Source organism: Budorcas taxicolor, chromosome 18, assembly GCF_023091745.1.
Source record: "Budorcas taxicolor isolate Tak-1 chromosome 18, Takin1.1, whole genome shotgun sequence".
Taxonomy (NCBI): domain Eukaryota; kingdom Metazoa; phylum Chordata; class Mammalia; order Artiodactyla; family Bovidae; genus Budorcas; species Budorcas taxicolor.
Genome location: NC_068927.1, coordinates 14,740,378 through 14,756,569, shown reverse-complemented (window position 1 = coordinate 14,756,569; position 16,192 = coordinate 14,740,378). Strand labels below are relative to the sequence as shown.

At 42.1% G+C, this 16,192-nt stretch overlaps 1 protein-coding gene across 1 annotated transcript; it reads right to left on the bottom strand.

Annotated features, from left to right (window-relative positions):
* Positions 1–2,880: 2,880 nt before the first annotated feature.
* On the bottom strand, positions 2,881–16,192 carry MAP1LC3B (microtubule associated protein 1 light chain 3 beta). Its single transcript, XM_052655487.1, has 4 exons — positions 16,040–16,192; positions 6,313–6,368; positions 3,957–4,063; positions 2,881–3,128 (listed from the first exon to the last, which is right to left on the bottom strand). The coding sequence occupies exons 1-4, from the start codon at positions 16,077–16,079 to the stop codon at positions 2,954–2,956; spliced, it is 378 nt and encodes a 125-aa protein (XP_052511447.1). The 5' UTR covers positions 16,080–16,192; the 3' UTR covers positions 2,881–2,953.

The following is a 16,192-nucleotide window of genomic DNA, read 5'->3' as shown; positions in this document are numbered from 1 at the left end:
TTTGAGCCATTCTTTTATGTCAATTCTACAAAATTGCATGTAACTTTATAAATATTTTTAAAAGATATAGTTTTGTAAATATTTAATATTCTGCTAATTTGATTTTGAATTGTAAATGTCAAGTATTCTGTTTTTGGGGTTTTTATGTTTTATTATACTTTGTTAAAAAGGAAAAATTGTACATTTTTAGAATGTTTTTATGAGTAAATTTAATGTACTGAAAATAAAAATTAAAAAAAAAAAAGTTTTTTATTAGGTCTTTGTCTCATAGATAGAATACGAGGCACATATCCTTTCCAGTGGCGGCTCTTGATTTCCAAGCTAGGGAGTCTGTTCTTTCTGCCACCTTCTCAGTGTTACAAAAGGAATATCTGGTCTTAAATCCACTTTCTGTCTAGTTTCCTGGGTTTTTAAAAAATGTTCTATGTGTGAATAGAAATGTGAATTGATTTGGGATTGGTTTTAAGGTGTTCAGCTCCCAGCTCCATAATCAGGGTCAGCATCACTAGATCAAGTGTCCTTCGGACATTTCCAAACTCACGGTTAGTGTGCCCTGGCATCTGTGGCCATGTCCTCTCTGGACTCGGGATGGTGGCAGGCTAACAAGCATGTGTTTGCCCTGGTCCATGGTGCTACCCTGAGCAGTGCAGGCCAGAGAGAGAGAATTCAGGGACTTCCTCCCTGGCAGGAATCTCCAGTTTGGCTTGGTCTTCTCAGACGTGTGGAGAAAAATCGGTGCGCACGCGTGGCTCCAGGACTGGCCAGGGCTCCTGTCAGATGAGCAGCATCAGGGGATGCAGCTGGCCACTCCTGGGACCTGCTAGGTCACAGCCCCTCAGGTGGAGAAGGCCTCCCTCTTTCTGGTCACGCCCGGGGACTCCGAGGATGGAGATCACGTGCACACCTGCTATTTACCGTATACAGCTCCCGACCCGGCCACGTCGGGTACCACGTACCACCACGTAATGCCTTCCAGACCACACCCCACACACAGTCAATACTTGCTGTGTTGTACTTTAGTTCATTTAGAGCAGGTTTTCAAGTGGTTATTCCCACAAAACACCTACCTCCAGCACCCCCCCCCCCCGCCCACACACACACAGTGACACATCCGTAATCTGAAGAGAACTGAGTCTCCTGAAGGCAGGACACTGACCAACGTGAGCAAGGTGGAGCAAGGTCTCTTGCTCATAAGGCAGGGACCTTTAGAGGTGGGTGTCCCTCCACCCACAGTGAGACCAGCCTCAACACTCCTCACTCGGAAGGGTATTATCCACTTGGCTTTGGATAGTACAGACTGCAAGTCTCAAATACTAAGCCATTAACTTGAACTTTGATGATGGTTTTTAGTTGTGCCTTTATTCACCTTAGTTCATTAAAAATGGTTTAAAGATCCTATAAATAGAGTGACCACCCATTAATGTGGGATATAAGTTAAGTCAGCCCTCTCAGCACGGTATTTTTGTCTTTAAAAAGCAGAGTTTCTTATAGGAATCTTATTGATCACACAATAGTTACAAGAATGTCAGATATAATGATGTACACAATCTACACAAGACAGGCTAATTAAGAATGTACATAGTGTAAAAATATACATGTTGGAAGTTACATGTGGACAGATGCATGCAGCAGGAAGATTAGATGGGGCTGAGTGCCCGTATGCAGTAATATTGCTTTTTCTTCCTCAATTACAGTGAATAACTGCCACTAACAGATACAGGTTTTCCACACACATCTAGATACACAAGGGGGAATGGTGGCCTGCTGCGTGTACAGTCTCAAGTGGGTCTGTGATCCTCTGTGGCAGCTCTCACAAAAAATGGTACATAGTGAACCCCATGCAGGTAGGAAGCACTCGTTATTTACTCTAGCTGGACTTCAAAAATGTTTAACGTTTGACATTAATATCTGTGAAGAATGTTTCCTTTTGCTATTTTCAAAAGTGACATGCACATGGAGTGGGAGTGCTCTGATGACTGCCTGACCTAACAGTCACAACTGAAATACTCTTAAAAATGTTTTAATAACAGATTTTAGTCACACACAACATAAAACATGGATCATCTACAGCTACAAGCCAAAAGGCAGAAGACACGCATCTGAATTTCAATGCTTTTAGTTTCAGTATCCTGCAGTTTCCTACCTTTGTCCCAAAGAATGAAGCCCATGTAACTGCTTGTTTATCAAAGCAGGCACCATTCTGAGCTCTTAAGAGAATATTCAAAACAAAAAATGTCTTTCTCTAGGCCTTCTGAGAAACTTGACCAAAATTATAAATTATTCAAGGTTCCTATTGAGCAGTGGTGTTCTTCTGTGTTACTTTCTAGAGAACAAACCAAATGAGAACTCTGGAACGAGAGTGCTAACTTGAAACACACTTCCTAGCAAGTGGGGACCCTGGACAGCAGCATGGTTTCCTTATTTCCTGTACACTCCCATTCACCCTGCTTTTTGCCAACTATTATGGCAAATGCACTGGGGGTGGGTGGCTACACCTGACAACATATACTTAAGATCCTCTAAAGGAGCGTCCTCCAGTTGACTGCAAACCCTTCCATAGAAGTTGGCAGCTTCTATGAACCTAGAGAAGACAATGTCTCGCTGAATGCTCAAAACTGCAAGTTTCTTTTGGGGAAAAAAAAAACATTAACTTGAAGGTCTATTTTAGTGGCAACTTATAATGCAAAGTATTTTATTTTTAAACATTAAATTTAAAAAACAAGATAGCCTAGGTTAAATAATAAAGTTTCCCAAAGCTGAATGTGCTCACTTGGAGCTCAGTTTTTCTGCTTGAAGTACAAAAAAAACAACTTCCTAAATCTCCTAGGCAGGAAACTACTGTTTTGATGATCGGTGATTAGATGAACTGATCAACCTCAGTTGGTAACATCCCTTTTTTATTCCTTGGTAAGGGTTTAAAAAATTCTGTAACAGACGCATTTTTCTTTTAGTCTTACACAGATAATTTGATTCCAAAAGTCTCCTGAGAGGCGTATACCATATACAGGAATCCATCTTCATCCTTCTCGCTTTCATACACTTCACAAATCGGAGTGGACACACTCACCATGCTATGTCCATTCACTAACAGGAAGAAGGCTTGATTAGCATTGAGCTGTAAGCGCCTTCTGTTGAAAGAAAATGTGAAGAAATATTGATACATCAGTACACAGGGAGAATGTACAAAATATCACCCACATTGGATTAGTATAAAAGTATAAAGTTAAGTGAAAGCGAAGTCACTCAGTTGTGTCTGACCTTTGCGACACCATGGACTAGCCCACCAGGCTCCTCTATCCATGGAATTTTCTAGGCAAGAGTACTGGAGTGGGTTGCCATTTCCTTCTCCAGGGGATCTTCCCAACCTAGGGATCGAACCCGGGTCTCCCACATTGTGGGCAGACGCTTTACTGTCTGAGCCACCAGGGAATCCCATAAAAGTATAAAGATTTTGCTAATGTTGCTCCTGGCAAAATGCAATATGACTTAACTGATGATGTGAATTTCTTCTCACAAAGCACAAAATGTTTTCTATGACTATATGCATGATACGTATTAACGTATCCTTGATAGATGATTCTTACTACATTACTTAAGCCAGTTGTAAACTAGTATGCTGGACTTGCCTGGTGGTGCAATGGATAAGAATCTGTTAATGCAGGGGAAAAAGGTTGAATCCCTGGTCTGGGAAGATTCCACATGCTTTGTGGTAGCAACTAATTAAGCCCATGCACCAAACTACTGAGCCCACGTAGTATCTACATGGAAGTCAGGATGAAACAATCAGAAGGGACTTGAGATTCAGCAGGTAAGAAATCTAAAGACTCAGAAATGAAACACCTTATAGTTTTATTTAGTTGCATATATTTTTATCAGAACTAGATGGCAGATTTATCTGTAAGCCTGTTAAAGAATGAGAAGTTACCCAAAGAAATGTTTAAAAGATTATTAAATACCTTATTATCTTGATGAGCTCACTCATGTTGACATGATCAGGCACCAGGAACTTTGTTTTATCCAGGACAGGAAGCTGTTTCTCACCTTTGTATCGTTCTATTATTACCTAGAAAGGAAGCCACAAAAGTGGTTTTTAAAATAGCCATTAATAATGAAAAGTAGTTAAAATACTTCCTTTGTTGTAACTGGCACATGCCAAAACAGGGTTTACAAAAGCACACTTGTTCCTTATGGAATACGGGGCAGGGCAGCCACCAGGGGAAAGCTTGCTGTGCCTTCTGTTATTTGGAACTATGAAAATACACTACCTAGTCAGAAAAAGACCCCAAGCCTTAAAAGAACAGAGATGCTGGGTACCAGCTTTAATGATCTCTGTCTACACCAATTCCAGACATGACGAGAGTTTTAACAAAACTTTAAGATCTTAACTATGGTAATAGACTCAAATGCTAAGTAAATATCTGACAACTAGAGACCACGATTAGCTGAGACAATTTTTTTTGCAGCCTTCTCAGAGATTGTCATTTTGATAAGATATCTTTGCTTTTTTAAAAAATGAGTTTTAAAAGAATCTTGAACTATGCAGTGATCCAAAATAGTTCCACATTACAACTTAAATCCACTAGCTTCTTGCCATACTTCCTTCCTATAAAGGAAAAGAATTTTTTAGTGGTAAGCCACATTATATAAGCTATGACTGCAGACCAGTGACTGCCCATGAGCCTTAGTATTACCTATTTACTGAGTACCATGGATAGCCTTCCCCATGTAGAGCAATTCTTTAGCCTGCTGTTATAACAAGGAGAAGTTGTTAAGGCAGGAATGGGAAATCTTTAGGAGAGTTTAAATGCTCATGTATATGCTGTTCCACTGTATGGGGCTTACATGAGATGAGGTTCTGTAAGGCAAGCCAAGATGTCGTCACCTTCCCTGGCAAGATCAATAGCTTTCTTTATCTATGTTGCTGCTGCTGCTGCTAAGTCACTTCAGTCGTGTCCAACTCTGTGTGACCCCACAGAAAGCCCACCAGGCTCCCTTGTCCCTGTGAGTCTCCAGGCAAGAACACTGGAGTGGGTTTCTTGATCTATGAAGTATGTTTAAAACATGGTATCTGCAAGTATGAATATGACTTCTGCAAGAAACCTGAAAGTACTAGCAAAAAGATGACTGAAAATGTATGTAAACATTCATATTTCAAAAGAAGGTTATGGAACAATACTGGTGGACTGTTGGGCTGGTTATTTTGATTCCAATGACTGACAAGTACCTGCTAGCAAACAGACACAACAGGTACTCAAAAGTGAAGAAAAACCTTAAAATTAGGGAAATTACCCAGAAACCTCATGCCCAGGTCATATGTAGGCCTAAGCGTGAAGACAGACTGAAATTTCCAACCAGTCTAAGAAACATAGCAAACATACGTTTAAGTACAGAATCCTACATTCCTGCCCTGCTGAGCAGACCCTTCCTGTTGTCTCCTCTGTCTACTTCACAACCCTAATCCCAGATCTTCCCATCTTCTCTTCCCTCACTTTGGTATGAAATGATCAATCAGAAAGCCAACTATGGAAGCTTCTGCAGAAGTCAGCAGTGGATGCAGTCTGTAAGAGGTGACAGTCATGTCCCCAGAATTATGCACATCTTCCCAGCCACGTGGGATGGGATTCTCTTCCCATTTTACAGATGAAGATACAGCAGCTGCTCTCAGAATTTTAGTAATTAGCCCAAGATCACTTAGTAACCCTGAACCTAGGGCCACAATTCATCCTCTGTCTGAAGCCAAAAGCTCCTTGACCATTTCTCTCTAGACCTAGTGTCACAACAGAAACCTATTTAAGGTCCACCACCAAAGGACCCAGGGCACAGCACATGTAGGCCCTGACACTACAGGAGCAGCATCTTTTCCCCCATCTCCTGCAAAGAAACCGAACATAAGAAGTCTTCTTTCTCTGGGGCCAAGTCGGGCAGCCTGGACTGTACAGTCACAGTTAAGTCTTGAGAGATACTGATTCTCCCACAGTTGTAGTCTCTGCTTCCTTCAGAAGAGGGTGGACACCACCCTTCTTTGATGAAGTATCAACAGATCTAGCCCCCTTATCCCTTCTCTACCAAGTAAAATTTACGTGGCTTGTGAAGTGTGTAACATTAAGGCAGCAGACTCAGACTTGGGAGCAAACAGTGATCCGATTACACTGCAGATGAGGATGCCTCCATTCCAGGTCACTAAACGAACACACTGGTCGCATGGGTGTAGATTCCTGCAGAAGCCCATCAGGCAGTCACATGGAGAAGACTACTGAAGCAGTGCTCCCTTCTGTGTGTACATTAACAATAACTGCAACAGAAATGGCCTACCGGGATTTTGGTAGGATGCTGCTCTCGGATAAGTCGGACATCTTCTACTCTTTGTTCTGCAAAGAAAAGAAGAAACACCAGCATTATTAAGGGCCAAAAATCCAACTTATTTTCGGCACTGGTAGACTTCCATATCTGAACCCACCTATCCTTAGCTGTGGCAGAGCAAAGCAGTAAAAACATCCTCCCTAGAACTGAGAGAAACCAAACACGAACACCTCATATCTCGCAAAGGTTAGTATGCAAGATTAACATACAGAGATTGGTTGCATTTCTCTACATTAACAATGAACTATCAGTAAGGTAATGTAAAATATATATATATATATATATATATATATATATATGTTCATCTTTTAAAGCTGCATCAAAAACAAAATGAAACTTCGGAATAAACCTGACCGAAGAGGTTAATCACTTATACACTGAGAGCTATAAAACATTAATAAAATTAATGTTGATTCAAAGAAATGGAAATACATCCCATGCTCTTGCAATGGAAGAATATTGTTAAAGGAGCCACACTACACAATCTACAGATTTAATGTAATCCCTATCAAGTTACCCTTGCACAGAACTAGACCAAATAATCCTAAAATCTATATAGAACCATAGAAGACCCAGAATTGCCAAAGCAATCCTTAAGAAAAAGAACAAAGCAAGAGGAATAACCTTCCACACTTCAGACAATTCTACAAAGCTATGGTAATCAAAACTGTGTTAGTCGAACAAAAACAGACATATGGATGAGTGGAACAGAACAGAGCACCCAGAAATAAATCCACACAGCTACAGTCAATTAATCTTTGACAAAGAAGGCAAGAACATACAATGGAAAAATGTCTCTTCAGCAAGTGGTACTGGAAAATCTGGACAGCTATATGTAAATCAGTGAAGTTAGAACACACTCTTACTATTCACAAAAATAAACTCAAAATGGTTTAAAGACCTAAATGTAAGAGAGGACCCCATAAAACTCCTAGAAGACAATATAGGTAAAACATTCCCTGACATAAATCTTCACAGTGTTTTCTTAGTCTCCCAAGGCAATAAAAGTAAAAGCAAAACTAAACAAACAGGACCTAATCAAACTTACAAGCGTTTGCACAGCAAAGGAAACATTTAAAGTAACAAAAAGATAACCTACAGAGGGGGAGAAAAATATCTGCAAATGATGCAGCTGACAAGGGCTTAATTTCCAAAATATACAAACAGTTCATACAACTCAACAACAAAACAAACAATCCAATTAAAAAACAAGCAGAAGACCTACACAGACATTTCTACACAGACATCCAACAGGCACACAAAAAGATGCTCAACATAACTAATAATTATCATATATCAAAACTACAATGATTTATCATCTACACCGATCAGAATGGCCATCATTAAAAAGCCTACAAATGAATGCTGGAGAGGGTGTGGAGAAAAGGGAACCCCACTACTGTTGGAGGGAATGTAAGCTGGTGCAGCCACAATGGAAAACAGTAAGGAGTGCCTCAAAAAAACAAAAAGCAGAATGCCGGGGTCCAGTCCCGGTGGATCCAGGGAATTCGAAGGGTGGACAGCGTCGGTGAGGAAAACTTATTTTTTTTTATTAATATAAGATTAGATTAGGAAGAAATAGTGTAGTAGGAAGATTAAGTGGAGAGAAGAGGCTGATTAACTTGGGTTACGTGGAAAACCAATAAAGTTCCAGACAAGGAGCTTGCACCATCTACGTTAGGCCGCCAGCGCCCGTTTGAATATCGGAGAGCGCCCCGCCTTGGGCCCTCTCTCTTAGGAATCTTAAAAGCCAGGACAAGTAAGTAGACACAGTGAGCCTCGACGCCCCAGATGGGAATTCAGCCTGAAATTAAACAGGAGACATGGGGGAAACCAGTCCAGTGACTGGCTCCCCTTCTATTGTCCTTCAAGGCCTTTTATACTTTTGATTATACATAGAGATCAATGGGTAATACAAAATTATGTAGCGTTAGCAGCCCAGACTCTTTCTGTATATCTTTTTGTATACAAAAGGTCTCAGGTGATTTACATTATCTTCTGGCCAAGAGGCTTGTTAACACTTTTTGGCTCTCTTCCTTAATGAATGTTAATTTCGTTTCCCCTAAGTGTTTTTCTTTAATCTGCATCTCCTTAAAGCACTAAAGTTACATCTCTATAGAACAAAGGCGCAGTGGGTTGTAACAAAGAAGGTGCTTAACTCAAAGATCTAATGTTGCTAATACCAGGTCTACTTGTTTTTCTATATACCAACTATATCTAAAAATAAAGGATATGAAAATCTGGCAGCAAGTATTGGCTCAACAAATGAAACCTTTAATCAGTCCTATTCTAGTGACTTTGACTCCTCGGAAGCCCCTACATTCCTAGGATGTTTTAAGCTTCCTGTGCCTCCTGTGGTCAGGCCTCAAACAATCACATGCGCAGCTGTACGAGCCCTGCTAGAAAGCCATCAGAGGGGTTTTCGGATTGAAACACTTTCAAATGCAGAAGACTAAAGCCCTGAATTGACTTTTTCCAGAGAATATCAGAAGAGTGGAAAAGCAGGCAGATTCTTATTTTGGGGGGGGTGGATGCTCAGGAAATTCCAGGGGGAAAATCTGAGGTCTGATTAGCCTTGCCATCAGAGCTCTGCCGCATGACCTTGTCACGGGTGGAATTCCTCACGCTGGCTCCCGGCATCAGAACTACCATATGACCCTGCAATCCCACTCCTGAGCGTATATATATCTAAAGAAAACTAATTTGAAAAGATACATGCACCCCAATGTTCACAGCAGCACTATTCATGACAGACCAGACAGAAAAGCAACCTAAATGTCTATCACCAGAGGAATGGATAAAGATGTGGTACATACATACAACGGAGTATTATTCAGCCAAAAGGAAGTATGAAATAATGCCATCTACAGCCACATAGATAGACCGAGAGATTATCATACTACACAAAGAGAAAAGACAAACATATGATATCACTAATATGTGAAACCTAAAATATGACACAAATGAACTTATCTATGAAATAGAAATAGGTTGAAACACATACAGAATGGACTTGTGCTTGCCAAACGGCAGGGAGGAGGGGGAGTGTTAGATTGGGAGTTTGGTGTCAGCAGATGCAAACTACTACATAAAGAATGCATAAACAAGGTCCTATTTTATAGTTAGGGAACTACATTTAATATCCTATAATAAATCATAATGAAAAATTAAAGATTCGATGAGATCACTGGTACACCCCTTGCAAATATCTGCACATAGTAAATGGTTAATAAATGCTCTGCTATTCAAATGAAATAATGTCACTTGCAACAACATGGATGGATCTAGAGATTATCATATTGAGTAAGTCAGAGGAAAAACAAGTATCATATGATATCACTTACATGTAGAATCTAAAAAGTGATCAAATTTATTTATTAATACAAATGGTTTGGAGAGCTTCTGGGTGGCAGGAGAGTGCAATTACCAAACTCCAAGGAGACAGAAACTCCTGTGTTCAGCACTCTTCCTTACCCATGCATCTCTTCCTTCAGCTGTTCCCTGGCAGGCTTTCATAGCCTTCATATTAGGTTGGTGCAAAAGTAATTGCTGTTTTGCACTGTTGAACTTCACCATTTGATACTGGAATACATTCTGAAATAAATGTGGTTATGCTATATATCATTTTAATGTGCATTTCTCACTTTGTTTTTTTGCTAATAGCATTGCTACTGCTGCTGCTAAGTTGCTTCAGTCATGTCCGACTCTGTGCGACCCCATAGGCAGCAGCCAACCAGGTTCTCCCGTCCCTGGGATTTTCCAGGCAAGAACGCTGGAGTGGGTTGCCATTATTTTATATCTATTTCAGACTATAGAAATGATGTACAAAAAGCAAATCTGAGCAATTTTTTAATGAGTTCAAAATGGGTCATAAAACATCAGAGACAACTTGCAGCATCAACAACACATTTGGCCCAACTGCTAACAAATGTACAGTGCTTTGGTGGTTCAAAGAAGTTTTGCCAAGGAGATGAAAGCCTTGAAGATGAAGATTGTAGTGGCCAGGCATCAGAGGTTGACAATGACCAATTGAAGGATCACTGAAGTTGCAAGAGAAATTGCCAAAGAACTCAACGTCAACCATTCTATGGTCCTTCAGCATTTGAAGCAAACTGTAAAGGTGAAAAGCTCAGTAAGTGGGTGCCTCACGTTGTTTAGTTGCTAAGTCGTGTCTGACTCTTTCTGACCCCATGGACTTTAGCACACCAGGCTTTCCTGTCCTTCCCTTCTGCGGGAGTTTGCTCAAATTCATGTCCGTTGAGCCGGTGATGCCATCCAACCATCTCATCCTGTCATCCCCTTCTCCTGCTGCCGTCAATCGCTCCCAGCATCAGGGTCTTTTCCAATGCGTCAGCTCTTCGCATCATGGACAAAGTATTAAAGCTTCAGCATCAGTCCTTCCAGTGAATATATTCAGGGTTGATTTCCTTTAGGATTGACTGGTTTGATCGCCTTGCTGTCTAAGGCACTCTCAAGAGTCTTCTCTGGCACCACAGTTCAAAAGCATCAATCCTTCCATGCTCAGCCTTTTTTATGGTCCAACTCTCACATCCACACATGACCACTGGAAAACCACAGCTTTGACTATATGGACCTTTGCCGGCAAAGTGATATCTGCCTTTTAATATGCTGTCTAGGTTGATCACAGCTTTTTCTTCTAAGGAGCAAGTGTCTTTTAATTTCATGGCTGCAGTGGGCATCCGCAGTGATTTTGGAGCCCAGGAAAATAAAATCTGTCAGTCACTGTTTCCACTTTTTCCCCATCTATCTGCCATGAAGTGACAGAAGTGGATGCTATGAGCTTAGTTTTTTGAATGTTGAGTTAGCAGACTGAAAATAAAAAAAATCATCATTCTAAAGTATTGTCTTCTCTTATTCTATGCAAAAACAAAGAAGCATTTCTTGACTGCATTGTGACGAGTGACAAAAAGTGGATTTTATATGACAACCAGTGACTGACTACCAGCTCAGTGGCTGGACCAAGAAGAAGCTCCAGGTGTGTTAGTCGCTCAGTTGTGCCCAACTCTTTGCGACCCCATGGACTGCAGCCCACCAGGCTCCTCTATCCATGAGATTTTCCAGGCAAGAGTACTAGACTGGGTTGCCATTTCCTTCTCGAGGAGGAAGAAGCTCCAAAGCACTCCCCACAGTCAAACTTTGGGAAGGTCAGTCACTTTGATGGCCTGCTGCCCATCTGATCCATTGCTGTTCTGAATCCCAGTGAAATCATTACATCTGAAAACTATGCTCAGCAAATTGATGAAATGCACTGGAAACTGCAACGACTGCTGCAGGTATTGATCAACAGAATGGGGCCAATTCTCTATGACAACACCCAACTGCAAGTTGCACAATCCATGCTTCAGAAGTTGAATGAATTGGGCTACAAAGTTTTGCCTCATCCGCCATATTCACCTGACCTCTCGCCAACCAACTACCACTTCTTCAAGCATCTTGACAACTTTTTGGAGGGAAAACATTTCCACAACCAGCAGGAGGCAGAAAATGCTTTCCAAGAGTTCCCTGAATCCTGAAGGACGGATTTTTATACTACAGGAATAAACTTATTTCTCGTTGGCAAAAATGTATTGATTGTAATGCTTTCTATTTTGATTAATAAGGATGTGTTTATGTCATAAGGATGTGTTAAGCTATAAAGATTTAAAATTCAGGGTCCAAACCTGCAATTACTTTTGTATAAACCTAATGATAATCTGATAATCTAGTAATTAAAATACTGTGAGCCACTCTAGCAATTTAGTCAAACACAAAGTGGTCTTGGAAAACTGATTTATAACTAATTAGAGCACTTGCAATTAGCCTTTGATGGGGGGAGGGGTCAGGCAGGATAGAACCCTTAACCTGTTGGATCTGAGGCTTTCACCAGGTAGTGTCACAACTGAGTTAAACAGGACAATGAGCTGAATTGCTTGATGTTTGGAAAAATACTTATGTCTGGTGTCAGAAGTGAGTTATACACACACAAAGTGAGCCACAGTGTTCAGGACAGTACTGTCAAGCAGAAGAGACATAAAGGTGGAGTTTTTCTTTACATCATCCTTTGAGCTCCTCTCTGTTTCTGGGGTGTCGCTGGTATTGCATCACTTCTCTCAGCTGTCCTTATGTTTTATCCCAGAAAAGATGCTGAACCACCTATACTCCACTACCAGCCCTCTTAAATCTTTACCTTGTCAGAGTAGATTTCACAAGCAAAGGGAAATCATAGTTTATTTACATCACTGCAGCCAATAAATAATAAGTTTCACATACCCTGAGATGTTTCACATTTAAAAGTTTACCCAAATAAACTGAAGGTAAAAGGAATCACATGGCATCACCAACTAGATGGACATGAGTTTGAACAAGCTTTAAGAGTTGGTGATGGACAGGGAAGCCTGGTGTCCTGCAGTTCATGGGTTTGCAAAGAGTCGGACACAAGTGGACTGAACTAAAAAGGAATCACTCAGGCTTAAGGATGAAAGATTTTTTATATAAGGAGAACAGGTTTATTATGGTTAAGTGGAGAAGGGAAAAGCAAAAGGGCTCTAAATGTGGGGCTTCAAACTATAGTGTCAAAGCTTTATCTTGATTCATCCCCAAAATATGGTCCAAAAAGGAAGGCAAAAATGATCATTTTCATTAAAGGTGGGACAACTGAGGAAGACAAGTGACTTCCTTAAGATGACAAGAATAGTACCAAAATTCTAGAGGAATATCATTAGCGTCCTGGCCAGCTGCAATGAAAATCCAGTGGTAAGCCTGGAGTAATTAAATATAAATATGGTATATGCTCAAGCCTCTTTGAGTAGAAGGCTGTTTTCAGAGGCCAGCAGTATATTTAACAAAAGCATTATCAACACCACTGATCAACGGCATAAAAGAACACTTCTTTCACTCAGTTACTTTCTTAGCGCTGTTATGATCTGTTTATCATTTGCCTTTCTCAACAGACTGCCCCTGGCTTCAGTCACTTCTGTATTCCCCCAGGTCTCAGGCTTGTACAAAGGTGAAATGGAAGCATAATAAATATTTCCCCCAATATGCCTAGAAATAAACAATGTAAAATCCCACCCATCCAGGAGTGACATAGCTTAAGCTCAGGGAGTGTTATCTAGGTGTTGGCATAAACCTCACTCTTCAGTCTACCTGTTAAGAGGAATTGGGGTTATTTATTCTAGACTACCACATCAACTTCTGAGACAACGCAGACCCATTTTGTTATTGATGGTGAAGTTTAAGATCTAGATTTAACATTGAATCTCAGCAGATTATGTCTAGGAGAACAGACCTGTTATTAAACTAGGGCAACCCAAAAGAAAATAGAGTGAAATTATGACATTTGAGAAAACGGAATCCAAAAATATTTGCTCAAGTGTAACTTTAAAGTTCACAAAATTATTCAAAATATTTGTCAGGGCACACCACTGCCTCTTGACTCAGTGCTAGCCCACTTCACGTACTGGCTGCCTCCTGGAGGATGGGAAGAACTCTTCCCCGAAGGGCTGAAGGGCAAGTCTAGACTTTGCCACTAGGCGGACCATGATCTCCACCTCTCAGGGCCCCACCCAGTTTCCTTGGCTACAAAAGGAAGTAGTTGTTTTGGGTGAGCTCTAAGATTCAACCCTGGTAGAATATTTCCTATCAGAGCTATACTCAATTTTTAATTAACCCAACTCACTCACTTGGGAAGAGTACTTATTGCTCAAGCTAACTGGGGCTGGTCTTAGGTTCTACAAAAAGGTATCTCCAAAGAACTGATTTGACTCATTTACTGTGCTACAAAAAAATTATCAGTGCTGATTATCATGATCAATAGCAAGGAAAGGCAATAGCCATTAAATGATATATTCTTCTGCAAAATGACTTTTAAGCCCTTTAAAAAAAAAAGAGAGGGTAATACTAGTTTTTATAACAAGGAGAAAATATACCTTTTTTATTGATGTTAGTTGAACCTACTGTAGTCGTCATTGCATAAGATACGTAAACCAAGTCATCATGCTGAATACCTTAAATTTACACAGTAATGAATGTCATTTCTCAATAAGAGTACCAAAAAAACCCCAAAACGAATCAAGAGTCAGGAGATAAGGGAGAAAAAAAAAGGACTGATAGTAAATAAAGGTGAACAAAGCGGAAAGCCCACAGATACAGTATATGCAACATACACAAATGGAGAAAAACTAAGGCATTCCTGCTGGCTTATCCTCAGGGCCACAGGCACCAGGTGAATTCCTTCTAATTCATTATTTTATTGTCATTTATTTCCACTTTTATTCTCATTATTCCTCACTTTTCCTACTCTTACTACCTACTCTTCTTCGTGGATTTTTCTAGATAACCTAAAAGTACTCTAAGCAAAAAGAAAGTTAACTATAGTATCGGGGTCATGAGAAAACGGGCATCTTTCCCATACAAACGCCCCCAGTTAACTTTTAATGCCAGTCAGTAAGGACAGAAGCCAGGTACAACGGCAAATCCGCTCCAAATCTGCTCCCAGGGATGCACAAAAACTAATATTCACGAATATTTTAGTTCACAAAGGTCACTATAGACAAAATTTATTTTAAAAAAAGACACCTCTAAATCTTGCTAACCAGCCAACTGCTTCAACAGGCTGAAAGGATATGCTCTTCAGATCAACATGAATTTCATTTTTTGGAGTTTCTCAGGCACGGGAAATAATTATCGATAATGAGATCTACAAAACCATATCCAGGTTCAAATGAACGCTTGTCTCTTTTCCAGACTCCAGGAAACTAGACCAAAGTAGACAGCAGAGTTATTGCTCAAGATCCTAAAGAAGATTAAGACCGGAAGGAACGCTGGTCCCGCCCTACTCCACCTGGCCTGAGATAAACAAACAAGCCCTACACAGGGGATATACACGGAGGCCACGCTGTTACTGCAGCACTGTCTTGCTTTAAAAGGAGCACCGATCACTTCCTCCCCATCGGTTTTGTGCAGGACTAAGTACTGTGATGGTGTTACTTTCGGTTTCCACCAAACACCAGCATGCTAAGTAGGGAGTCCAGCCCGAACTGGGAGAGAACGGATTTGCTGCTGGGGTCAAAGAATGCTGTCGCTAGCCAGTGAGAAGAACAGCCACCCACCCTCGCGCTTGTGCCACAAATAGGACCAAGACGTAGCAGCCACGCGGGCTGCAGGGGAAGGGGCGGGCATGAGGACCCCTCTCCGTGGAGGTACTTACGTCTGAAGGGACCATGTGTGACCTAGACGTGCACCCGCGGTGCCACCACCTCTGAGAATCCGGCCCGGCGCCCGGCCAGACTCCCCCACAAGGACTGCACCCCCGCGCCACTAGCGCTCGTCTTGTCGGAGGGCCCGAACACCCCGCGGCTGGAGCGCTGACGGCCCCGAGCTCACAGCCCGCCGGCCGCCCGGGCCGAAAGGTGATTCAGCAGCTCCCAGCCAGCGCGCCCTCGGCCCCTCAGACCCCCAGGCCCGGCGGCCCTCGGCCCGTCAGGCTCCCTGCCTCGACTCCCTCGGCCGCCCGGGCCCGGCCTTCCCGCAGCCCCCGCCTCAGCTCGCCTCGGCCCCTCGGCCCCGTAGCCCTCCGCCCGTCCGCCCTCTCCGGAGCCCCTCAGCTCGGCCGGGCCCCGCTGCCTCGGCCCCGAAGCCCCCGCCGGCCCTCAGACAGCGTCCGGCCCGCGGCACCCACCGAAGGTTCGGCGCTGTTTGAAGGTTTTCTCGGACGGCATGGCGCTGCACGCTGGGTGGGGGCGGCGAGTTGGAGGGTCCAGGCGGCGGCGGAGGCGGCGACAGCTCCGACGGTGGCGACAGCGACTTCTCTTGTGTCTCCTTAGCCCGCAGC

Bases quoted from the DNA above. Each gene is read 5' to 3' on its own strand.
- MAP1LC3B (XM_052655487.1), bottom strand. From the start codon at position 16,079: ATGCCGTCCGAGAAAACCTTCAAACAGCGCCGAACCTTCG. The intron at 6,369-16,039 runs GTGGGTGCCGCG...TTTTCTTTGCAG, and splicing joins CAAACAGCGCCGAACCTTCG to AACAAAGAGTAGAAGATGTC. The intron at 4,064-6,312 runs GTAGGCCATTTC...CTTCCTTTCTAG, and splicing joins AGCATCCTACCAAAATCCCG to GTAATAATAGAACGATACAA.